Consider the following 27,790-nt stretch of genomic DNA (forward strand, 5'->3'; position numbering starts at 1 on the left):
GTCGTGTATGAAACATTTGTTGGCACAGGCTTGGATATTTATTGTTGGATACATACCGCTACCCTCACTAGTCGAGTCCTCCAACAACAGCATAATTCTATTGCAATTCTTACTCTCGACAATGTTGGAACGTTATCAAACTCAAAATCTACACATAAGAACCGCGGGCTTATCTTAGTATTTATCCTCAAATACTTTGCATGTATACTTCACAACATATATGCCGCTGATTCCTAACTCTGAGAATTGGTGACAGCATTCGTTACTAGTTCTTCATTTCTTTGGTATCATTTTCGCCACCGACTTTGCTGGCCTCAACGTGTGTCAAATTGTTTATATGCCCATGGCTTATATATGATGTTGCCAACAATTTGAAATGTAGCTTGGGTTGGAGACTTGACATCATAGGTATTTGTGATGAAAGTTGGCTTCCTCTATGAGTTAAACCGTGGCTTCCATTTATGCTTTCACCTTTTCTTTGACACGAGATGAGACTTGAGTGTATAAGAATTTGCTTTTGGTTTGGATATGGTGCTATCTCTGGTGGAGCGTTGCCTGTAATATATATCATCGCCATATGCACTACTGTTTCGATGGCAAGGTTGTTTCATTCAATCAATAAGGAATCTGCACATTCAGTTGGATCGAGCCTCTTGGCTTTATTTCCATGACCCCGCGGCTATGGTGATGAGTTCCAACATGTTGAACTCGATAGAGTTTGGTCAATTTTATTACAGCAACCTCTCTACCTTCGATGGTGAGCCCGTGGATTAGAAACAATGTCTTCGACAAGGATTCATAACTCATGTTAATAAGATCACATTTGTTCTCAATTACTACCAAAGCACATGTTAAACTTGTTCCTGTTTCCATTGAGCCCAATCAAGAATCTCCAATTCGCATGAAACAAGTTGTGTCCCTGGTGCAATTCGTTTCAGCATTTGTTCCTCTGAATGATAAGCTCTACATTTCATGCCCACAGGTCTCCTTTATGAGATTCTTATATGACAATGCAAGGAGATTACATATAAACCTTATCATAAATCAATACCTGATGAGAATCAACATGTGTAACAATTAATTTAATGTGATTCAATGGCTGTCCCTTTCATCAAGCTTTTACTCCAACTCATAACACCATAATCAGTAAAATGTACCAACAAAATATTTACTTGCTAGGCTGATCTGGAAGCTTAAAATTGGGGGATTGGAAGTACACCTACACCAACCAGCAAGGATGTATTGAAACTTATAATCAAATAAAGACACAACCATAACATTCTGCAATAAGTTGCCTTTTCTATCGTGATATTTAGCTTGTATGTCAACATCAATAGTGACTAGAATATGGTTTCCATCAATTGCCCCCACACAATCCCACAATAGGCAAATTTATAATGAAATGGACATGCAATAATAGGATTAAGAGTCAAGGAAACAGACTTGCACCACTAGAAGATCTACCTTGAAGTACGGATCGATATGGTCCTTCGCACTAACTTTTGGAGGAGTGTTTGGAACAGGTGGCAAAAGATAATTCGCATGGGGTGCCATGATAGCTGTCAAACCCTTGTGGAAGTATCCGCTGATTGTCTCTCTTGAGTTATCAAAGTTATGGGAAATCTTACAATTCCTTAGATTATAGCCAAGGGTATCAAGAAACATCACTAGTTGTTCTTCTAACGTTATGTGCATTGTATCTGTAATGCTTCCTTTTTGCCTTAGAATATTTGCTAGATGAAAGAAGACTCCTCCACCCATTCGAATTCAGTCACGACAATCAGTCTCATTGGAATGGATAATATGTTTATAAAAAGGAATTCCGCCTCTTTTGCGCTTACATATTGCTCTTCTACCTTCTTGTGTAGATGCTGCTATGGCTGCATCATAGGTGACAAGAGCAACTACAAGAGAACAAATGACTCTAGTCTTCCTGGCAACGTGTCCTTGAATGTTTATATCTTTAATTAGATCATCAGTGACCTAAAACCAATGCAGAGACGGATTTCAGAGATGACTTACAACTATAGTAAAAATGTTAATAAATTTGACTAAATTGTACATGCAACATAGATATAAAGATAGTAACCTTCTTCTATCTATACATACAGAACTAACTTGTAATATAAGTAATAGAAGTGCAGATTCCATTTTCAACGTGCAGCTGTGAAGGTTTTGCAAATGGGGCTGCAAGTAGAGTGGGTTTAACCTTGGAGGAAACTCTGCAGTTAAGCATGCTCAAGTTGGAGTAGTACTGGGATGGATGACCTCCCAAGAAGTCCCGGTGCTTCACCTCTGTGAGCATCACCTAGATCTAATGAGTGTTAAGTGTTCCATTTATTGTCATGAGAGATGGATTCGTGTGAATCACTACTCATGAAATATGGGTCAATGAGTTTGATTGAAAAACTACACGGTTAAATCCTGATAGCAATATCACAAATATGTTGGGTTCAGCATTACTAGCAACTCATTATGAATGATTTTTTAAGTAAACTTAAAAACTAGAAATAAAAAATTTGGTGTTGTTATCCAAAGTATGACAAAGTTTGATGTTCAAATTTAAACAATCTTCATTAACATAACATAGTATCATGAAATATGGGTCAATGAGTTTGACTCAAAAAATACACGGTTAAATCCTGATAGCAATATCACAAATATGTTGGGTTCAGCACTACTAGCAACTCATTATGAATTATTTTTTAAGTAAACTCAAAAGCTAGAAATCAAAAATTTGGTGTTGTTATCCAAAGTATGACAAAGTTTGATGTTTAAATTTAAACAATCTTCATTAACATAACATAGTATCAAAAAGATGAGCACAAAATATACTAGTTTTAATTGAGTGCGATTATTTTGAAACGATCATACTTCCTATTCATTAACAATACAATAACTAAACAAGTAAAAGCAACAAACTAAGACTACATCACTGCTCAAGTCAAGAATCCGTGACAAAGAAAGAAAAGAACCAGAAACATAACTAACATCTGAGTAGAATTAAGTTAACGTAGTTTTGGTGTAACCAAGTTAACCATTGAAACACTGGAATATTTCACCAGTTGACAGAATCAGTGGGACCTTCTATCCTTTCAATTAAATTAAAATTTCTGTTATTTACTACTGTGCATCCAATTTTCTTCTAATATTTTACTTGCTGCGCATCCAACTGTCTTCTGATATTTTACTCTTTGTAATATTTACTAATGTGCATCCAATTGCCTATTCATCTGTTCTTGGAGATTTCATTTTAATCTAAATAAAATGGTTGATGAGATTAACTGCTTGCAACTAAATTCCTTATAATTATTATCTTGTGAAGTGCATTTTCAAAGATGATGCAGTTGGCTGGTGTAAAGCCAAATACCACAACCTTTATCATCTTTCTCCAAATCTGGAGCAGGCTGATTCATAATTCATTCCATATGAGGCGATGATGACAAAGAAGGATTAACTGCATTAAAACAACACATAGAAGATAGGATATTCCTTTAATCCAATTGCAGATTAAACAATGGAATTGAAGGAGGAAATCTGGAAGTCAAAACAAGTTTGGAAAATTAGAATGGTTAAAAGAAAGTAAAACCATCAAATGCTACATAATCCCAGTAACAAATTGGTAATGAACAATAAATGATTCGAAAAAGCATGAGATTAAGAACATATTATTGAGGATAAAATAAAAGAGAGTTTAGAATAGGGAAAGATGGGAATCACGAATGAGTAAAAACTAAAAAGGAAATAATTTGGATTAGGAAGGTCTTAATGGCAGTGCCAAGAGAGAAATGATCAACTGCATAGGAATTCAAGTGGGCAGCGATATCAAAAAAACCTTTAGAAAACATAGGGAACCCTCCAGAATGTGTAAGAGAGGTGAATTATTCACCACTGGAAGAGACATTTGTGTGGGCAGAAAAAAGAAGAAAAAGAAGAAAATTAACTGTGAAGATTAAGAGATTATGGAGTGAGACATTAAAGAGAGAGGGCACATTAAATGCCCAAAAAGGGAGAGACTGGTGAATTCTGATATTAAATTTTATTTTCTGATATTTACTACCGCGCATCCAATTTTCCAATAGTAAATTATATTTTCTGATATTTACAAAGCAAAGCAGAGGTTAAGCATTCAAGCTGTGCTTTGTGGGTAATGGAACTGACAATGATGAGCTATGTGGGCAATGGCTTTCCTGTGCAATGTGGGTAAAGGCTTCTCCACCATTGATGATTATGATGATGAGCTATGTGGGTATTAGCCATCATGAAAATATAGGAGCTTATTGGAACTGAACTTACTGGACAATTTAAGATGCAGATCCATTCTATAGAGTACAGAGCAGATTCATTGGACTCCAAGTATGTTATCCCCTGCAACACTTACTCCTCAAAGTGCAATTCCTATATAGTGAATGCAAAAAATTGTCAGGGTTTTAAGTTATGATCACATGGAGTATCAAACAGAGGGGTTTCAATATTGCAAGCTTATCCTAGTAATGAACCGCAATGGGTGCACTGTACACATAAAACCCTCCAAAAAAGTGCTGGAAAAGAGTTAAAAAAGCTTGAGTCAATCCCTCAGTTGAATCTACAGATGTAAAATCCCTTTATTTTCAATACTAACATCGGAAATCGGAAATTTCAGATAAATCGGAAACCCTAAAAATGAAGTGCTTACATTCGAATCAGAACAATCTAGAGCTGGCAAATGTGGAGGAATTCATCCAACGCTAAAGAAACCTTTAGGGAATCTATCACATGAAAAATAAGATTTAAAAAGAAAAGAAGATTAGTCTGAACAAAATTGAAAACGAAACTTGGATAGATGGTGTATGAACATGAAAGGGAACTAGTCATCATTGCAAATATGTGTATCATAATGCAGCTCCCACAACATCAATAGATCTTCAGTCTGCTATCATGGATATACATAAGTGAGATATACATCTTCAACACAAGGAGCTGAAGCCCATATGGTGCAATTACTTTTAAAGCAGGCTGATCAAGCATCCGGCCATTAATTTCAGATAAAATCAGAAACCCTAAAATTTAAGTGCTGTAAATGGAAGACATACCCGTTTCAACAGAAAAACTGGCAAGAAAGATGCACAATGTGATAACAAAAAGGCTGTAGGAAGGCGTCCAAGAATGATTTACCTGCACTCTTTCAAAGATAGAATGTCATTCTCATAATTTTTGAACAGAGATACATGAACGGATGTCTGCAACAATGAAGTACTCAGAGAAATAGTGAAACTCACCAGATCATGAAACGTAGACATCCCCAAATCAGAAATCTTCGGCAATCATCAAACCCATGAATTTGTCAAAATGAAACCTAAAAAGATGAAATAGGCCGAGAGGTAAGGTGGACTTCAAAAAATTTACATCTTAGTTTATCCTTCAATTCTTGTTTTAGTGGAATTGGAATTGATTTTTCAATTCCACCTATTGAGGTGGAATATTGAAATTCGGGATCTGGGGATAAATGGGAATACAAAACCCAAATGCCAATTCCGGTTTGGCGCATCCAAACTGCGGATTAGAAATTTTAGGAATTAGGTGACACCAATTCCAGCAACCAAACGGGCCCTTATAACGTTCCTGGAATTGTCAAATTTCAGAAAGAGTTGTTCTTGAACAAATGGAACAATTACACACACACACACACACACACACACACATATATATATGGGCTCAATATGGTTGTGTGAATTGGTGTTACGGGAGATGTGAGGGGACAAAGGCAATATAGTCACACAGGAAGAAACAAATGGGCATATAAGAAGAAAGAGTTTCTTTCCAAAGTTTTCAGAGAAACAAGCACGAGTTGCTGAAAGGTATTGTTTTTCTGTAATTTCCAGGCAGGGGTCTGTGGAACGAAATCCTCACTGGCTAGCAGCTTCAATATCACTTCCTGAAGGTCGTCTTGGAGCTAATGGGATTCAGGAGAGACTTCTTTGGTGACTGCTAAGACTGGACAACGTAGGGAAACAACACTATTAAAACTGGACTGGCTGGTCTGATTAACATTGACAAGAGAGATTTGTTTCAACACTGTCAGGCATATTGGAGGTTGCACAGGCTGGATATCAGATACTGGAGCCACGGGCAGATTTAGTGAGAAACCATATGTGCAATGAGAGGGGGCTGATGGGAGTTGTCTGAAGTTGGTTGATGAGTTTGATTGCACACAACCAGAGCTGAGAGTCAGGTCATGTTTGAAATGATACACATGTATTGGGAGTGGTGCATGATTGAACAATTGTAAATGACTTAGGAGTTTCTCATTCTTCATCGTCTGGTCTGCAGTTGGCAGGAGCATGAATCAGGGAATGAAAATGAAACACGGCTGGATGGACTTGCATAACGAGTATGTACACCTGCTGTAGTGTCCCCTTTTTGGGACATTAGGAATTCTAAAGTTAAATTCATATAATAACAAATTTGGCTAATGAGAGTATAAAATAAATTTATGAAATGGGTCGATTTAATGTTAGAAAGGGGGTTAAAAGGTGACAGAAGAAGAGGACGGAAGACATTGGAATCTGAAGAGTCCCAACTTGATGCATTAAAAGAAGGGAAACTCATTTTGGCAAGCTTGAATATTGATTCGGTTTGAGAATTCTCTTGGAGAAAATTTAGGAAGCTTTAGCTTTTATTCAGGATCCAAGGACGCAAACCCTCAGGTCCTTCTTGGGTGGATTGGATGTAGTCCCAATTCATCTTTATGTGGTGAATTCGCCACGACATTCACAATTTCTTTTCAGGTTCATTTCTAGTTGTCCAATCTGACTGTTATCATTGTTTTTATGATTGGATTGTTATTGTACTACTGAACATTATAATGCAATAACATTTTATGAGCATTTGTTGGTGTTTATGGTATATGTTTTCTATTTATATTTATGAAATAATTATGAGGAAAATTGGAAAGGAATATCCAATCGGATATTACAGTGGTATTAGAGCTGGTTTTCCTACCAGCCTATCGAGTTTATTTAGAAACAATTTGCAAAAATAATTTATCTTTTTTCAGAGCTAATAATTATTTATCATATTTTAATTAGAGCCCCATATCTTCCCAGCCTTGAAGATTATTTGAAGAACAAATTTATTGACCATGAGATTTCATTAAACTGGTTCTATGTAAATTTTTAGACGAAAAAGGTGGCGCCAACGTCCTCAAAATTTAAAAAAGCAGAAGGAAATTTTATTTTTGGCATCAAATGTTCTAGCTTGACCCCACAAACTATATGGAAAAGATTATACAAGGCTAATTCCAAGTAAATAATAACTGGTTGGAGGCTATAGTGTAAGCAGTGATTTGTCCCTATTATCAATTGGAAATCTTTTGATATTGTCAATTTCTTAGAATATTCTCAACTTTGCTCTTTCCATTGATTCAGTGGTTACATAGAGACTAAATGGAACATTATTAATCACACATGATATAATTTTATACAAGTTGCTCGATATCGAGATTATCCATTGTCTAATGTATGATGACTCATCACTTGAGAGTGACAGTAACAAAGAAGAGAGCCTTTGATGATAAAGGAGACATTGTAGAAGCTACTGATTGGAGCCAACCTGTGTGGATTTTGTAGAAATAAAATATTTTAATCAATAGAAAATATTTCAGTGGAGTGGTGGAGAGATTGGACTTGTAGAAATTCAATTAGGGCATGATGTGCGTATTGGGTTCAATCATTAAATGTTTGAATGAAGGCATTTGAATTCATTTTGATAATTACAGAATTGGCTGGAAGGAGAAATTTAACCTCTGAAGGCAAGCTTGGGCCAAAGATTAGAAAACTGATAAGCATATATCGTTTGTATTTGCAAGAGCTAGATTTTGAAATGACAACTGTAGAAACTCCTGTCCTGCACTCGGTGTGCACACGAACAATATTATCGTTTGGTGTCCTTTGTGTCTGAAGACTGTATATGGCGTGGGAGTTCTGTGTATTGGACTAGGAGGAATATAGTCTAGAGTTCTGTGTATTGGACTAGGAGGAATATAGTCTAAGTGCCGAACTCATAATTAATTTGTGGGTCTCTCAAAGTATTTTAACATGCCAACATGTTTACAGTTGTCTTAATGCGAATATTTTATGAAGATTGGAAATTAAGCCATCGGGAAAGCATTGAGAAAATAATATTTGTTATGTTTGGGCAGCAGACTTAAGGTTGTTTGCTAGACATTTATGCGTGAATGAAGTGAGAAATATTAGCGCAGATTATATAAACATTTTTATTATTATTATGTGGCCATATAACATTAGAAGAATCTTATAATATTACAAATCAACTATTTCTTTCGTAAAACATTAGAGAATTCCATTGTTGAACCCATTTTTTGTCTTTAAGAAGTCGCATAGTGTTGTTCTTCGTAACAGAAATGGAAGAAGACACCCTTGAATGATTTAAGACATGAACTATTTGAACTATCTTTGGCGCAGAGTTAAGAGCTTCTGTAACAGAGAAGGGGACTTGAAGTTGTTTGACAGGCGCTAAGGAGGTTATGCATCAGTTGTTCAGAAAATAGAGTTGGACCTACTGTTGATACTTATTCCTGACAATTCCATATTCAGTGGGGAATAGCTTTTCACCAACAAACTAATGGACGTTGACATGAAGAAGCAGGGAGTTACACTGCAAAAGTATTAATGCTTATAGTCATAAGTGTAGGAAGATACAAGATCCATCTTAATTAATTGGCTGAACCTTACTGTGGAAGAAGAATATTAAGTTTGGTACAATATTCAAGCCTATCAAAATTGGGTAAAATATTTGCAAATGCGTTAGTTGTATCGTTCCCAATTTTGACGCAATTGTAGAGCATCTCATAATTTCTCATAACTGCTTCTGGAGGTGTTTGTAGCAAGCCATTTCCTGAATCGTTGGCCATACATTATCCTAGTGAAGAATAATCGTAGCAATAGAGTCTGACACTGGAGTGCTGCACATTGGTTTGCAACTGAAACTTGAGGTAGGGAAATGTTACGAAAACAACATTGGGAATCAGAAGAACTATTAAGTGTTATAATCTGCTTACGTAGATTAAAAGAATATGGTTCGAGCATTAGACAACAAATGTGTGTTTCCGACTACATAGATTTGCAACACAAATTTGTTATAGAACATTTCAGAAACCACAAGCTACATATAATTATTGAGCCATTCAATAGCATATATTGTTGCTCTTTTGAAGTCTTGAAGCTACAGATATCGGAAGAGTAAAAAGGAAGTGTTTGAGATTTCTGATTATTTCAAAGATGTGTGTTATCTCTCAATACAAATCATTTTGGCGAAGAATTCACTGTGAGGAAATCTTAGGGTAGCTGTTTGGGTGTGACTTGACAACACCAAGAGTAGTACAGCTGGTAGTGTTAGTGCAACAACAGAGCCTTTAGATTATATATTGAGGCTCAACATTTCGTGGCCTGCTTGTATTATGACTTGCATTCATTTTTTAAGCCTGGACAATGATATTACATGGAGTTTGGTTGCCATGTATATTATCCGATGGAGTATCTGGGTGCTATGCATAAGACCAAATTGATCTTTGACATTGGAAACTGCATTGCTAGTAATTGTTAGAGTTCTTCGATAAATCTGCAGTGCTCAAAATTCACAAAATCTAGCAGTTAGGAATCATTACAGGCCAAGTATCATTCTGTTTGTAACAATTTGATCGTAGTATAGGGACAGTACAGTCCAGTTTGGGGATACAAATCTTTCTATTGTCGCTTCCATCAAAAACATTTGCTGGTATTGAATGGGAGTGAGCTTGTTTGGCAGAGACTACCCTAAAAAGCAATCGAGTACTTACTAAGAGCAAACTCACGTGTCTTTATTTTTAAGCTCTGTTTAGAACAACTTAATAGAAATTTAAAACAATTGCCTGTAGTAGCATTGATGTTAGCAATGTGGTAGGTCAAAAAATTATCAGATTTAGAAACTACGTCAATTGATATTATGGAAATGGCCCAAATACCTTTTTAAAATAGGTAACAAACTTGGGTTGAGATTTATGAACAGGGAAAAAGTTCTTGGTACATTGGTTGAACTGGAAGGATGCTTAGCAATGGTAGAGAAATTACCACATAATTTATTGCAGGCGACTCTTGTTCCTACTGTAAAAGGTTGAATCAACAAAAGTGGTTGAAACATTAGATGACGAGATAAAACTATTGGTTGCTTCTTGTCTAATGGAGATCGCAAGTATTTTAGCACCACAAGAACCTTATAAAGAAAGAAATCAGGAAGGAGGTAGTACAACTTATTGTTGATGGTTTTGAAAATCTTGGTGACAGTAGTAGCTGTCAATTCCCTAGAAGAGCTCGCATCCTCAAGTCATTTGCAGATTTCAGAATATGCATTCTTATGCTTGGTATGGGATTGTATGATTTAATACATACCATGTTTCAAAACCTATTAGGCACAATCAAGGTAAAATACAATGCGGATGTTGCAGCCATGGAAGACATTATAGTCCTAGCAATTAATGAGAGTGATGCCCATTTCCAGCCACTTCTACAAATGTTGTTAGCCATCTCCAATGTAGAACAAAAGGCATCACAAAGTGCTTATAAGCTGGTCAACAAGGTGCTCAAACAATGTGACCAAAAAATTGAGAAGTACAAACAGCCTAAACAAGAACGCAAGGCAAGAGAATTACAGGTTGTGGAATCTCAAAAAATGAGCAAGAATCAAATGAGGAAAGAAAAGCTTTGTTTTAACTTCCAGCAAGCTTGGTCACTTGGTCACTTTGGTGAAGTTATAAAAAAGGCAGAGTCAGCTCAAGAAGTGCAGATCAGCGTTGGGGAAGTTGAAGATTCCTTGGTCTAGCTTCAACATGATGAAGATCATAAGAGGGGGTCCAATATGAATAATTGTAAGGATTATACTAACATCTTATTTGGTGAATTGGAGCTTAATGTTGACAACCATTATGGTGATCCTAAGGCTGAAAATGAGTCTCTCAATGAGAATGAATTATGTGAATAGTTGGTGATACAATACATTTGGAGAGGGAGGAAGTTTCTGAAAATGATTCAATTTAAAATAAAAATGAAGCTATAGGAGCTGATTTGAAGGACCAATCGGACATTTCATTTCTAAACGATGATTTTGGAGCATATAAGCTGTAAGTATCCAATGACATGATCATTGCAGCCTTAGCGCATTTTGATAACTCCCTTAAAAACATTGAGGAAATCATGTGAGAGGTTAAAAATATTGAAAAGGAGAAGGGAATAATGAAGGGGGCCAATAGTGCAAGCCTTCACACTCTTAAGAAAGCACTAGAAAGAATGAAATCAAACTACTTGAAGTTGCTTAAAAATAGGGATATAGCTATCAAACATGTTGAAGATTAAGAGGAGATAGACGGCTTATGTCTCCAACTAAGTATGACACGTTACTCCTTATATTAGGCTAAAAATGAGAACTCTATTGCGGTCATTCACAAGAAAGATGAAAAAAAAGAACTATGGAGATGACACAAATCATTGAAGTAATCAATACCATTTGTCGACATGATAACCATAACAATATTTTCACCATTCTCCATCTTAATGAAGCACATTTTGCTAATGAAGACCATAAGGACTAGCAAGAAGTCAAATACATAAGTTCTGATTTTTACAATAGTAACATGATTTCACTATATCGTGAGATAGAGATGAACGATGTGTGAAGGTGATCATTTCATTGATGAAGATATTGATTTTAGTGATGATACTTATGGTGAAGCAGATAGTTTAGAGTTGTCCATAGTGTGCCTTGAGGGTTAATTTCACTTATTGCTGTTGGGCTGTCAAAATGTAAGTGGATACCAAAGTTTTTAGGGCTTATTAGGTACTTCTAAGCAACGTTTGAACGGAGGAAATGGGCTCCACTCCAGGCATAGTTATTTATATGGCAGCGGCCTACTTATTGATTGGTGATTTTATCTTTCTACATACTCTAGTCATCAGTGGCTGCCCTGCTTGGACTACTACTATATTTTCATATTTGGCTTGGCCTACAAGGGTTAGTGAGTTACATGTAGATGAGTGGGAACTACACATGTTACGATATATTCCATATGAGATGTTTACCTTTCCAATTCAACAATATATTGGTGATAGCATTGTCATGCTCGATGTTGATCTGAGTAATGACAACGACATCTTGAGTTATGATGAGTTGAGTTCCTTGCATATGGGTAGTATGTTGGGTATCTATTTGTTCCGTTTGCTGATTCAGGAGGTTGGAGATTCATCGATCATCTATTTCTACACCCAAGATCGTGCTGATAGGTTGGTTTGGGATCTAGGTGTTAACAAGATATATGTTTTACATTTTGTGGATTATGTTGTGATGCTACACTGCTGGAAATTTATGCTCAGAGTTGCGCAGCCTACAGTTGCAGCAGAGATTTAGAGATTGACATGGGATCCAGGGATCATATTGATAGTTGGATTGCATTCTCACTTTTGGTACCACGACATGGTAGGTTCTCACTTTAGAGTAACTAGTATGGACCACAGTGATGCTAGAAGATGGATATGGGATCCCGGTATTGGCTTATGGACTCATAATTGCTTGAGGGCAAGCAATCTCAAGGAGGGAAGACTATAATGTCCCCCCTTTTGGACATTAGGAGTTTTGAAGTTAAATTCATATAATATTAAATTTGGCTTATGTGAGTCTAAAACAAATTTATGAAATTAGTCATTTTATATTGAAAGGGGGTTAAAAGGTGAGAAAAGAAGAAGGGGAAGAAAGAGAAGTGGAAACTGAAGAATCATAGCTTGATGCATTAAAAGAAGGGAGACTCATTTTGGCATGCTTGGATATTGATTTGGTTTGAGATTTCTCTTGGAGAAATTAAGGAAGCTTCAACTTCTATTTAGGATCCGAGGATGCAAACCCTCAGGTTCTTTTTATGTGGATTGTGTTTACCGTATAGGGTAAAAAGATACTTATCGTATGTAGTACAGTAAGATATAACACAAAACAAATACTTTATTCATATATGCAATATGCACTCCAATGCTTACAATATGATTATGATGATGTCTCAATAGTCCCTACGGACGATGTACATATACTTTCCCGAAGGGGTGACTCAACCATCATGTGCCCTTTTGGATACAATTCTACATGTCGGCTATAATACTTTTAACCGACAACATCATCCCCTCCCAAAAGTAAAGTCGTCTCTAGACAATATTTACAAAATATCTGAGATAGATTAACAAAATGGAACACCTTAACTGTGACTAATAGAATAGATCTTTTTTTGTCACATCACATTCACATTCCTCCCGTGCTTGCACCAAACTGGTCTCCAAAACACGTTGCATCTGTATCCTCTACTAACACAATACTGTCTCCTTAACCAATCTGACCTTGATAGCCATCCATGCCACGTTCTCTGCTTCCAACTCCTAGGTATGTTGAGCCAAGTGTCGCTCTATTGCCTCCAACTGGATGGTCAGATCCTCCCGAGCTCTCTATGCATTCACCAAGACAGCCTCACATCCAACAGCTACTCTAAGTGCCTCAAAGCGTAGCACCCCTCTCGAAAGGCTTGCTCCAATGCTCTCTCCACCTTTGGCAGATAGACACTTTATGCCTGCAGCAGCTCCAGGTCTCATCAATTGGTCACACTTCCCAAGACTGATAACTGAACTGACAGGGGGCCTAGGGGGCAACGCCCCCAGCAAGGTCAAGGGGCAGTGCCCCTGCCGCCAAGACCAAATTAGCACCCTCAAACCCACTCAAAAGTCCATAAAACACACCATTTTTGTGATTTTATTCCGATCCCATACTCTTTTTGCCAATCGCTTATGTTTTCTTCACTACCTGTTTATGTCTTTACCTTTGGTACCATACGTTATTCATTGTGAACTGTTTTGATTTTTTTTTTGTAAATTTAGAACCTCCTATTACTCTTCTTTTGTGTCTGTATAGTGGTTGTCCCTTGTACCAATTTATGTCGTACGACCGTGCAATGATGTTTTATAACTTATCTGTGGCTGCTGTATGGTATATGACACTCTCATGTCCATACGTAGGTCTTCTTCTAGTGTTTCAAGTGTCTCCTAGGCCATACGAAATGCACCTCCAAGACCGTACAGTAACCTTTTCTCCTTCCAGCTTGCCTTATTTCCTCCTGTCGTACAGTGGTGTGTCATTCTATATGCAGGCTGCACACTTAGTGAACCAGCAAGTCCGTATGATACTTAATGTTCTCCCTGTGTGTCGTACGCCACCAAGTTCTTTGCAATGGACACCGTATACCTATACGGTATACTTTGGCAACCTAGGAACACTTACAACTTCGGCTTCCCAGTTTGCACTTCTGTCTAAACTGGTCGTACGGTATTTATTTTACCTCTTTCGGGCCGTACGGTATCCATTCTTTGCCTACAAATGATCTCCTTTTCCGTATTGTATTTTCCCTTTTCTTAGCCCTTCGTATGGTATTCTTTTCTGTACTCAACCTTTGGTATGGTGACACAATTGTTTCTCTTGGTGTATGGCTGTACAGCTTTCTCCTTCTCCTTGGTTGTACGAATTGTTTCTTACCCTTAACGATGCTTTTCTGTACGATATCCTCTATTCTCCATTGGTGGCCGTATGGTGGTTATATGTCGTTTAGTTTATAATGCTTCCCTCATATTGTGTGGTCATACAGTCTACTATATCTCCCTATTACTATACGGTGAGCTTTACTCCCTCTTAATGACCGTACAGTATCATTTTATTTCTCCTTGGTGACCGTACATTGACTCTAATCTCCTTTTGCACTCATACATATGTATTATTGCAGCCGTATGGTATGGTTCTCTTGTAGACAAGTCTTTCCTGGCCGTACAGTACCTCATATAGCCTTCAGCTTACTTATATTTGATCATTGCTCCAATACATATTATAATTTTCTTTTATATTTACTAATGCTTAATGTTTATACACTATTTACATCTACTTATCTTACATATATACATTATTGCTTTTTATTCCCTTTTATTCTGTCTCTGAAGTGTTTGTTTGTAGAGGCACGTTATTTCTCTCATGATAGACTTTTAGCTTTGACCCATTCACTGCATCGGTTACTTCCTTCCCATCGAGCGTCCATAATTTGATTGCCCCATTATTGCCAACTTCGCAAATCTTGTATGGTCCTACCTACTTCACTTTGAACTTTCCTGGTCTGATCTTGTTACGTGCATTATACTTTAAGACTAATTGTCCTGGTTGAAATCTGTTCAATATTAAATGCTTGTCATGCCATGCCTTATGTCTGTTTTGTGTAACTTCTGTGGCCCATTGTGCCTGCAATCGTTGCTCATCCAGTATATTTAAATTATACAATCTCTCTCTCAGACTTTCCTTATCTCCTAACTTATTTTCAATCGTGATTCTTAAACTTGGTACCATGAGTTCCGTTGGCTGCCACTCCTTGCCGTCAATAAGTGTATTCTTGATTCTAGAACCTTCACTTTGTACTGCTGAAGTTTTTATTAAGCCCTTTCTCTGTGTTATGATGTGTTTTCCTTGCTACTGACACCTTTCTACTAAATCCGTGGTGCGGTGTAAACTTTTCTTTCCACACGGTCCATTCATTGTGTACCGTACGGTGGAATCTTTCCTTTTGCTGGGTTCTTATGGTATGTTCTTCCTCTTGTACTGGCCAAACGGTATGTTCTTTCCTTCAGCTTTAGCCGTAACCACCTTTCCTTCTTTCGCTTCTCTATATTCTTTCGAACATTCATTTTCCTCTCCTTTATTACCTTCGTCGACCCATAACATATTACAGCTCGGAAAGAGCTCGTAGTCCTCCATCTGCCAATGGAGTAGGCCATTCATCGAGTCCAAGTCATCATCTTTAGACCCTCCTTCCAGTCTCAATACTCCCTTTTCATCAAGTTCCATTCTCTTCTTCCCCTTGCCATCCCCTCCATCTTCGCCTTCGGAATTCGACGATGCTGCCTCCTCACTTATCATCTGTGTGTAAGTTGATTACAAATCTTTGGACTCCGTGTTCCATGGATAGGGTATTTCGTTTCCAATCATGTTTCACCTTTGCTTGTACTAGCCAGCCTTGTCCAAGGATGGCGTCATACCCTTTTCTTTTTAACAGGATGACCACGAAATCCAATAAGAATGGTTGTGTCCTGATGGTTACAGGCTGCCCCATCAGGATCCCTAAGGGCTTGATTCCATGCTGATCGACAATGAGTAGTTGAAATGTAGGTGGCCACAACGTGGGTTGTCCCAAAATTTTCCATACATCCTCCAGTAGTACATTTACTCTTGATCCTCCGTCTATGATTGTGTCCATGAGTATGGTTCCTAGGATACCCATCTCTACTATTGCAGGATGTTTTCCCATAGGGAGTGCCAGTAGGTCTGTTGCAGTTGCTCCGCTGCCATCCTTTCCTGTCTCTTCCGTTTCTTTCGGGAGTGGTGTCATGTTCAGTATCGCTGTTCACAACTGAGGCATTATAAGGTCATTTAATTTCATAGGAACTTCCATTTGCATTACCTACCTTATAATATTTTGTTCTGCCATGTTCTTCTTTGAAGTGCCGACAGTGTCTTTTGCTTGTAATTTTTCCGTTTCCATTTGTTTTTCTAACTCCGTTCATGCTTGTTGTAACCTCTTCTTTTCTTTCTCTGCATCTGGGTACATTGCCTTCTTTACTTGTTCGCATAGTAACACATGGACGCGTCCCCCCCTTTTTGCTCGATGTCTCGAAGACTTCAATGTACTGGAGACTTGGGGACTCCATCTCCCCATCCCCAGCGGCGCCACCAGATTCTGCCACCTCCACCGAGTATGGGGGGCATCTTGATATTCACTATTTGTAGATTCAACTATTTATGTTTAATGTTCGATGTTCCAATTCAATGCAATGTTCAAGTATTCACTCTTTTACATCTTTATATCCTATATTGCAACACATATTTTCATAACTAGCATTTTTAAGTACCATATGCATAGATATATTCACCCCTCTTGTCCCCTGCCGCTGTCCCCCCACCGTCCCCCCGCCATCCCCAAATTAATGCCCCTTTGTCCCCCTGTCCCGGAAACTTGTCCCCCCATTCTGCCATCCCCCTGTCCCCCAGGGCGGTGTAACTATGCTTGTTCGTGAGTGATGGCTAGTATCTCCTCATCACATGTTTCGATGCTTAACAGGTTCACCCCTTTCTTAGGGCATTTCGAATCCTCGTGGTCTCTCAAACCGCACCATCTGCACAACAGCTATGGTGTTTCCTTCATGGTACAATCTCTAGCGAAGTGTCCCCACAGGTTGCACGCACGACATTGTATCATCGGTCATCCACTTGAGTCGTATTGTATTCGACTTCGGCCTTCATTATTGTTATTATTATTATTGTTATTGCCTCATCCATGCCAGTTATTGTTACGGTATCCTCCTAAGGTTGCATCATTATTCGTGTTCGTTTCTGCGCCTGCGATGGACACTTCCTGCGTCAGTAACACTTGTTGATGTCCCTTTGTCTTCATATTGAATAGGCATTCCTTTGTGGAATGTCCTACAATATGGTAGATATTGCAAAATTGTTTTTTCGGGAAGGAGCCCTTTGTGTGGCCCTCCTTATAATCCGTACACCACAATTTCCCTTTCACCGAGTCAGGATTCTTTTTCAGATTTTTAAATTCCTTCATCATTTGTAACATATCCCTCTGCAATGCTCGAATTTTCTTGATTTTTCGTCGCTGCTGCTACTTTCGGAAGATGAATTGTCTGAGTCTGACGATTTGTGTTTCTTCTTTTTGCTCGTTTTCTACTTACTCTCCAGATCCATCGCCCAATTATATGCATCTATGTATGATGTTGGAGGTACAATTTTTATTTTTTTCTTTAGTGCCAGTCGTAGCCCTTCAATAAACCATCTTTCCTTTAATTTGTCTGCCGGTTGGCTCTCCATCTTCCCCACAAACTTTTTCAGCCTTCTTGCACACACACAGATCGTTTTATTTTTTCCCTGCTTCATACTGTATATTTCTACCACAATTTCATTATCGTCCCTTAGTAGTTGGAACTTTGCTATGAATTCCTTCTTGACTTTTGTCCATGTAGTTAATTTTTGCTGATCAGCATCTGAAAACCAATTAATCACTACACCCCATAGGGTTGCCGAAAACTGTCGGACCCAGTCATCTTGGTCCGTTACACCATTCGTCGTCCATATTGTTTCACATGTTTTGCAGTGTCTGACCAGATTTGCCATCCCATCATCGTTGAACTTCGACAATTTTTCCTTTGGTCCTGCCATTGCTACTTTCTTCTGATTCTGTGGTACTTGCTGTGTACTTGCGTTGTTCTGAGCACCTGCGCTGTACTAAGTACCCACGTTGTTCTGAGCACTCACACTGTTCTGCACAACCATGCTGCTTCGGACAACCGCCCTACTTTGGACAATCACGTTACCCGGTGAGAAAAGTTCTTCCTCAAGTGAAGTTGTTCGATTCTCTGCCTGTATCCATTTGTCGGGTGTATCGGGAACGAAGAGTTCACTCCACGCTTGTGCTCCTTCGACACTTTGAGCCGTGTGAGTTACTTCCCTTTTGTTCGGATTCTCTAGCCTCGACATATACAAGTTAGGGAACTCCTCCCTTGTCTCTTCCACCGTATTCAATCGTTGTCGAGTCTCTTCTAGCAATTCCTCGACACTCCTCGGTCCGCTAGGTGAATGCACTCCCTCTATCTGTACTCCTTCACCCCCTCGGTGTCTGTCGGTAAGTTGCTGAAGCTTTTGTCTGTGCTTTGCCTGTTGTGCTAAAATTAATATGTCCTGTGTTGCACGTATCTCATCCTTATCTTTTGTCTTATTCCTATTTTTATTAAGTAGATTCGGCATTAATCTTCATAACACTTCCTTTGTTGCAGGGTCGACTAGCAACGACACCAAATGTTTACCGTATACGGTAAAAGGATACTTATCGCATGTAGTACAGTAAGATATAACACAGAATAGATACTTTATTCATATACGCAATATGCACTGCAATGCTTACAATATGATTATGATGATGTCTCAATAGTCCCTATGGACGATGTACATATTCTTCCCTGAAGGGATGACTCGACTGTCACGCGCCCTTTTGGATACAATTCTACCCATCGGCTATAATACTTTTTACTGACAACAAATTGGACATAGCCCCGATTCATCTTCTATGGTGAATTTGTGTCCGAGTTCACAATTGCTTTTCAGATTCATTTCTGGTTGTCCAATCTGACTGTTATAACTGTTTTTATGATTGGATTGTTATTACATTGCTGAACATTATAATACAATAGCATTTTATGAGTATTTTGTACGAACATTTGCTGGTGTTTATGGTATATGTTTTCTGTTTATATTTCTGAAATAATTCTGAGCAAAGTTGGAAAAGAATATTCAGCAGGATATTCCACCTGCAGACAGGATATGGGCAGTTGCCTTCAAATTGTGGCTTCAACAAACACACTGGTCAGTCCATCTGTAGGATTGTGCTGTGTATGTATTGTGTCCAGTGGAGAACTGATTTCAGTTTTAAACTCTTGATGCTAAGTAAGGAAATACTTTATACTGAGCAAGTTGTCTGTAATAAGCAAGCACTCTTTCATGTTTCCTTTTTTTTAATCTCATCTCTGCAAGTAATCTATTAAGCAGAAACCTGGTGTGGTTCTATTGCAAAACAAAAGTAAACACAAACAACAGTTCCATCTAGGACTGGTTTTTACATTGTCTGAAAAGGAACTCAAGGACTTAAACAACAGACCACTAGCATTAATTGCCAAAATCAGTAAGTGCAGTAATCTGTTGTGGGAAGACAAGCTGGATCACTACAATTACTTTTTATTTTATAATTAAATTAACTAATTAAAGTAGTCCTTATGAGATTATTTAAATTTCAGACCACTTAACCAACTAATTTAATTAAGTTATTTAAATATGTTGTGGACATTACATAATAGTTGACATCTCTCCCGTTTCAAATATGTATTGCATTGGCATGTATATTCTAGAAAATATTTCAAGCATATCAATTTTCTTTATTTCTTTCATCTAACATTTGATTTTGTATTGCAGGTTTGACTTTTGTTGATTGCTCTGCTAGTGATCAAACCGTTGATTTGCTGAGCAGGGTTTTAGATATTGGTTGCTGTGTTGTTTTAGCCAACAAAAAACCACTTACAAAAAGCATTGTAATCGCCTTCTCATTTGTTTGAAAATATATAAATTTAAAAGTTTTAGACAAAAATGAGTTGAATAAATTATGTTATAGACATGCAAACTATATGCTTTTGGGAGGTCTATCTGACTTGTCTAATGTTTGTTTTTTCTGTTGAAATATGAGAGGCATACCACTAGCTACTTGAGATGTACATAAATGTTTAGAGATTGACTGTCACTATTAAAGAGGTGCCTTTATCCATGAATATACTAGATATTAGTTGCTATGTTGTTTTTAGCCAACAAAAAAGCCACCTATAAGAAATATTGCAGTTGTCTATTCTTTTATTAATTTTTAAAAATAGTTTTAAGGAAAACAAGACCAATAAAATCTGTCATGGATATGCAATTATACGCTTTTAGGAAATCTATTGAGTTGAATAGAATTAGCTACTTGAGATGAATTTGATTGTTCAGCAGTCGATCCCAATAAAAGGGCATTGTCAAAAGTTTGCGTACTATCCAATATTTTTGTCATCATTGTAATGACTGGATGACATTCCTGTGTTATTGTTAGCCTGTTTTTATAATTTTAATAATGTCATTAATGTTAGTACTAGCAAGTAATTTCAACACTTGAGGTTAGTTTCAATTTGTAACTGTCTATGTGATTCTTTTCAGTTATTTAAGCTGGCTTTTGTTTGGAAGAGATCAAGAACATTTATGTATAAGGAATCTAATTTGTTCAAATGTGACGATAAAAGAAAGTCTTTTGATGAATGTAGTTATCTAGGTTCTAGAGCATGTTTGGTGATTTACTTTTCATTGTTGATTCAACTGTTTTCCTTGCTCTTGTTAAATATTAACATGATAATCCTACTGTTCTAAGAAGTGCAGACCGCACCTCAGTCTTCTTCCATTAATATCATATGCTAGCCTTTATATGAACTAGACTTGACATAAGATAGGTGGCGATCCGTGGAAGAAACTACATTTTGTACTAACCATAACAAATTTGTTATGTTATTTAAGCAATTAACTATATTTTGAGGTGCCGATTATCTCAAGTGGTGTTTTGGCCGACCTAGGGAAGGTCATGTTCCTTTAAGGGACACGCCCTTTGGTCTTGATATATATGGTAGGCATTATTGTAGTTTGAGGACACACAATAATAGGAAGTCTGCTCTCTCCGGCAATAATACCTATATGAATACATTGCAGATATAAATCAAGTTTAGATCAGAGTTAAAGAATTTGCAGAAACTTTACATGGTATCAGAGCGGGTTCCTTTGTTGGAAGCTTAACCGCTTGAAGGTAGATCCATTCAGATTCATGGGCAGAATCGAACAGGCTTGGCTAAGGGATGGTGTGTTAGAATTTCCCAGAAATTTTATTTCTGTAGAACCACAATGAGCACGAAGTTTGAACCAATCTAATAATGGAAATCCAGATTATCTGAAATTCATTTTTCCTCCATTGTCTGCTATTCTGATCCTCAGTTTGACACAAGTTTATTTGGTGATCTTTCTTTGATATATTTGGGAGGAGAGTTAAACCAGTAAGCTGATTGGAAATGTTGTTTCACTGCATTCTGTGACGGGGAGTTTCTGTGGTTGAAGTTATTGTAAAGGCGGGACTATATAGAAAACAATCGAAAGCTAGATGAGGTGGATTGTTTCTGAAGGTTATAAATATCTGATTTTCAAAGCATTAAAGTCATAAACTAGCAGGCAAAATAAATAAGCTCTTATCAGATGTGTAATATAGTATCGTATGGTCATTGAGAATTAGTATTTGTTCAAACGATAGTGGAGCTTATAAATAAACCTAGGTAAAGCATCGACAATAATCTTTGACGACTTTAGTAGTATTGGGCACGATGTTCATATGGAGCATACAAATCATTCTTGCTTGCCATGAGATGAGTTTAGTGTTGGGAACGAAATTGGTATGGCCCCTTACACGATTTTGTTGTCTTGAATTTAGCTTCTCACACAGGAAATTTAAGAGTGAAGCTTGCCATAAAATTTATGAATATTGTTCTATCACATTGAAAACACCACCGTGAGGTACAATAATACATTTTGAACATGGAATTGGAGTTGCACAACAAATATCATTGACTGTGTATATGTAAAAGTAATAAATAAACGAGAGCCTTCCTTAGTGATTGAATGTGTCTAGAGTATCGAAAAAAAAAAACAAAAAAAAAACCACTGACTCAAAAATATTCCTTGCTCCTAACAAGAGTCTTGGTGGAGATTGGTATTACTGCCGTTATAAAGAATTTCTTTGTGTCATGGTTTGGCAAAATATTGCTATTACAAGAATCTCCAGTTGTAATATCGACTTGTATACAATGAGTTAGTACATATATCCACTCATATGAGCACAATGTCTCAACCTTAGCTTGTTTGTAGATGACTTGTTGAAGATTGCCATTCATAGTAGACTGTATGCATTAGGGGTTGTGGTTGAAGAATTGGGACGGTTGAATTATTCAGAGACGAATTTAGATTCATACATCAAGATTCAACACTCCTGTAGTTCATCACCAGTTTCAGCATTCCTTGAGAATCGTAGTGATTCAGGGGGTTGGAAAAATTGGAACAAAGATTCCACTAGAAATGAAATTGTTGTGTGGAAGCTAAATTTGGTATGCTCTCTGAATGTTTTTTCACTATTGAGAATGGAGAAGTTTAATCACATTATTACACAAAGCGGGACTCTATTAACAAGAAAGCATTGGGGCAGATGCGAAGGCTGACACAGATGTATACATAATATGTAATTACTAGAGTGTTAGGCACCGGTTTAGAGAATGGCAATGACAATTGAAAGAAAAGAATGCAACAAATAATGAGACGAGGATGTTGATTTGATGTTACATTTTCAGAGGGAGATGTTCAGCCTCAGAGGGAGGTTAAATCAACTATCTTATTGTGTAGATCAAAGTCATCTCTGTCGAGAGGGAATATTTCAATCATTTTACGCTTGTTAATAAGTTTCTTTTATGTGATATGACTCTTGTCAGAAATGAGTCTTAGGTGTGATTGCATTTTCTTTTTGAGTATGAGTTAAAGAATTAAAACTGGTTAAACCATTAATTCTGAGATAAATTTGGACTAAGTGACATAAACAGAAATTCTCATGGTTTGATAATGACACATAACCCCTTGAGAAGTAATCCGTAAACTTTGGCTAGATAATGGGAGGGGATCTTATAGTGTACATATTGAGAGGGAGTTCTACCAAAACTAGTTAAACCTAAACTTTAGAGGAAGCAGATAGGAACTTGTAAACTCTTCACTCAGAGAGTAGATCACATTAAGTGCCATGGACTTAAGTTACTTCAATTTGGTTTAAATATAGTCATGGATAAATTGAGAACTTGCATATGTGGATTGAATCCACCTTAGAGATGCTCGAACTTAAGAGGGAGTTTATATATGGGCCTACTTTCACCTAGTTTTGCATTATAAACTCTTCCTTTGGGGATTCATATGTATTAGCATTTCTTTTCAAGACTGTATTTAGCCTAGGCTACATTATTGGTTGTGTTTGTTATAACCTTTGGCTATGTTATAGCAAAGACTAAACCTCTTTTATATAGTTGAGTCTATAATTGATATTTTGCATGATCATGTATTTGATATGTGAATATAGCATAGACCATATTTGTTGCACATTTGGCTAAATTTATCTATGTAATTATATTTTTTTGATTTGTGGATAGTAGTGATCCAGGGTTTGAGTCTTCTCAACTCAAGGATTGAGTACTAGGTGGACTTAATGTCTAGATACTAGTACTTAGAGCACTTGGTGAATATCATGTATTTGATATTTAGATACCAGTGTAGGTGATGTCATGGATTTGATATTCGATTTAGTACTTGGTGGACTTAATGTCTTGATACCAGTACAAGCAGAGTTGCACGGACACGGGTACAGTATCAGATACATGTATGGTATCGGGTACAGGTACGACTAGTTTTTGAGACCTCTTATTTGGGAACAACAAATACAACATTCTTAAAACATATATATATATATATATATATATATATATATATATATATATATATATATATATATATATATAAACAAATTTTCAAAGTCATTAAAGAAGTTTTTCATTATAATGAAAACAATATAAACACATAATTGCGACATATTCCAAAATACTATAGTTAGATATAGTTTTATTATTAAAATGAAATTCAAATACAGAAATAGTTCGGTAGAATCACATGCAATCAAAAATATCATCATTGTTCTCTTGAAACTCGAGATCTAGATCATCAAGATTCTCTAAAGAGTTAGGATAGCTGGATTGAGTACGACCACCACCTAGACTCTCAGAACCCATTGATGATTCAGAAAAGGGTCCTTTGATTATGTCAAAATTCTCGACATTGAGGTTGAGATGTGTCAATGCATTTATGGATACATCAATGTCGCTTATCTCAGGTTGCACATCCCAAAGTCTATTAGGTCCTTTGATGTAGTTTGTGGAGGAATGTGACAATAGACGAAGATTACAGTGCACATAGGCAAGGTCCTCTGCTTTGCTGGCTGCCAACCTATTTCGTTTCATAGAATGGATAAAGCCACATGTACTCCAATTCCTCTTAGATGCAAAAGAACGAGAAACCTACAATAAAAGAGTTTTATATTATAATTTATAAGTTACAATTACAAAGACACAAACAATCAAAAACATTTGAAATAAGAAATAATTCTTATTAGAATAATCAATATAAAATCAAACTTGTGATAGAAGCTTGATTGCTAGCTTTTGCAAATGTGTAGTCATGGCACCATGGAAGTTCCACCACTTCATAGGATCCATTTCTTTTTTATCTGCCATTGCATCAACATCTGCATAAGTTTCATTAGAGGAAGCAAATGTCCCAAACTCATCTTGATTCTCCGCAACAACTCTAGGATCTATAAACATTTTCTTGAAAGCTTTTTTATATCCTTCAACAACCTCAACATCCCTATTTGGTGCTGTCATATTTGGCAATGCTAACATATCAGCATGGTAGTACTTAGGGTTTAAAGCATATGCCAAAAGTTGCAATGGAGTTGTCATTTTATCCCATTTTTTTTTTATTACATCATATATTTGCTTATAAAAAAATTCAGAGGGATCTTGCTCTTTTTCTATAATAATATCTCTAACTTGCTCCACCATTGTATCTATGCAATCATAGATGTCAACTAATATTGGCTTATCAGTATCACACCGACGGATCAGGGTGTATATTGGCATAGTGAAAGATAGTGAATAATCTATATGAGCCCACTAATCCTCATCAAGAATTAACCTCCTGACATTATTTGCTCTATCTGTTTGTGATTGTCTCCATATTGCCCAAATGTCACTAATCACCATACTTTTCAAAGCTTGTTTGACATCAACAAGCCTTTTGAGAACAATGTAGTGTGTGGCAAAGCGTGTCTCAACCACCTTCAATAAAAAAGAACATTTTAAAACCATATAAATCTTAAATACATTTCAATAAAAAAACACATTGAATATTTTCGAGACAAGACATTTACCCTTAACAACTCTAGCTTAGCAAATTGTCTGTAAATGGCTTGTGACATGTGATGATTACAAATAAAACATCTGAATCTCTTTGGCTTCTTCATAAATCTTTTGTATCCATTGAATTTTGCAAATTTTTTGTAGCATCAAATTCAAAGAATGAACTACACAAGGAGTCCACCAAATTTTTGGACATCTTGCCTCCACAACCAACCTAGCTGCTGTGCATACTTTTGCATTATTTGTGATCACTTGAACAACACTTTCTGGCCCTACAGATTCAATTGCTTCAATTAGAATGTTGGCAATAAATTGTGTATCGTTCTCTTCAGCATTGCATTCCACTGCTCTCAAAAACATTGACCCCTTTGGGCTCATTGCCACCACATTGATTAGTGGCCTATTTCTAGCATCCTTCCATCCATCACAAATGATGGAAACTCTTGAAATTTTCCATGAATCTCGAATCACTTGCAACTGTCGATTAATAATCTCTTTTTCTTTAATCAAAAGAGTAGTACGAACCTTCTCATACCTAGGGATTTTGTATCCTCTTGGAGCTTCATTAATAGACCTAACCATCTCTTGCCAATATGGTGAGCAAACCGCATTAAATGAAATTCCATTCGCATATAGACAATGTGCAATACTCTGATCTGTATCCTCTCGACTTTTCAAATTAAATGCCTTTTCAAGAGGTCCTAAATTACGCCTCTTGTCACCAGCAGATGTTCCTGAAGTTGGATGCAAAGGAGGTCTATTGAGAGACTTGACCTTTGTGTTGACTTTAGAACTTGGCTATTAGCTTCATCCTCTTCTTTTTGGTACTTTGCAATCTTCTCACGTGATAATCCCTTCCTTGGTTGACCATCAACCTTTGGACCAGGGCACACTTCACAACTTGTACCTTTTATGTGACAGAGGTGTCCATGAACCCTGGTATAAGAACCATTATAATCAATCAGACACTCATGACACCTCCATTTAAAACCTCCACCGCCTTGAAATTTCTCGATGATGGTTACATGTTTCCATAATGGATATTTAGCATTTGGTTTGATCTACTTGTCATGTTCTGATGCTCTAACATCTGTTGATGATGATGCTATAATTATGTTCTTAAAAAAAATTAAAAATTAGTAAAATTTATGAAATCAAAACAAAATTACATTAACCTATAAAGCAAAAATTTAAAATTAATATAATAATTTATAAAATGATTAAATTAAATATATGCGCAATAATTTTTATTTCAAATTTTATTTTACAAGAATATAACTTTGAAACTTAAATCTAAATTATTGATTAATTAAAAATAAATTAAATATACTCATAATATTAATTAATTTCGTCGAAATATAAATTAAATTTTCTAATGGTAACTCTACAGTCTAAAACAATTATTAGGCTTTATGAATTATTAAATATTATTACTATAATTAATAATACTATTTAATATTTATTAATTTTGACAGTTTAAATTTTAAAAAATAAAAAATAAATATAAATATAAAACTAGCTTAAATTTTAATTATAATAACTGTAATTTTAATTTTAATTTAATTTAATTTTAAAAACTAAATATTAATTTATTAAAATTAAACTATTAAATTTTATATTTATTTATTCAATTTTCTTGATATTTGTAAAATAAAATTTAAAAATGTAATTTAAAAATTTAATTTGAACCATATAAAAAAAATCATTAACATATAAACAAATATTAAAAAAATCAAACTTAAAACAATTAATGAGTTACGGTTTCTGTATTGCGATGAACAGCGCTAAGAACGATGGAGGATGCAGACCATGTGTAGGAGAAATCAAGCTGGAGGATGCAGACTATGCGTAGGAGAAATCAAGCTGGAGGATGCAGACCACGTGCAAGAGAAATCAAGCTGGAGGATGTAGAATGTCATTTGAACGTTTGATCTATCAATCGCTTGAGGTCCAAGGGGTTTATTTATAATTGTGTAGTTTTTGATTTTTCCCAACGATTACGGCATTTTTTTTTAATTTTTCCCAACAATTACAGT

The 27,790-nt window shown here is 36.4% G+C and overlaps 1 protein-coding gene across 1 annotated transcript in view; it reads left to right on the forward strand.

The window, feature by feature from the left end:
• Window positions 1-27,790, forward strand: part of LOC149552339 (Glyceraldehyde-3-phosphate dehydrogenase-like family protein) — a 244,872-nt gene that overhangs the window by 77,813 nt on the left and 139,269 nt on the right. The window contains exon 4 of the mRNA XM_089787872.1: window positions 20,113-20,228. Within this exon, the coding sequence (XP_089643998.1) occupies window positions 20,113-20,228 (116 nt within the window). The remainder of the gene's footprint in view (window positions 1-20,112; window positions 20,229-27,790) is intronic.

Source organism: Cupressus sempervirens, chromosome 6 (assembly GCF_028749045.1).
Source record: "Cupressus sempervirens isolate cs-2001-9-10 chromosome 6, ASM2874904v1, whole genome shotgun sequence".
Classification (NCBI taxonomy): domain Eukaryota; kingdom Viridiplantae; phylum Streptophyta; class Pinopsida; order Cupressales; family Cupressaceae; genus Cupressus; species Cupressus sempervirens.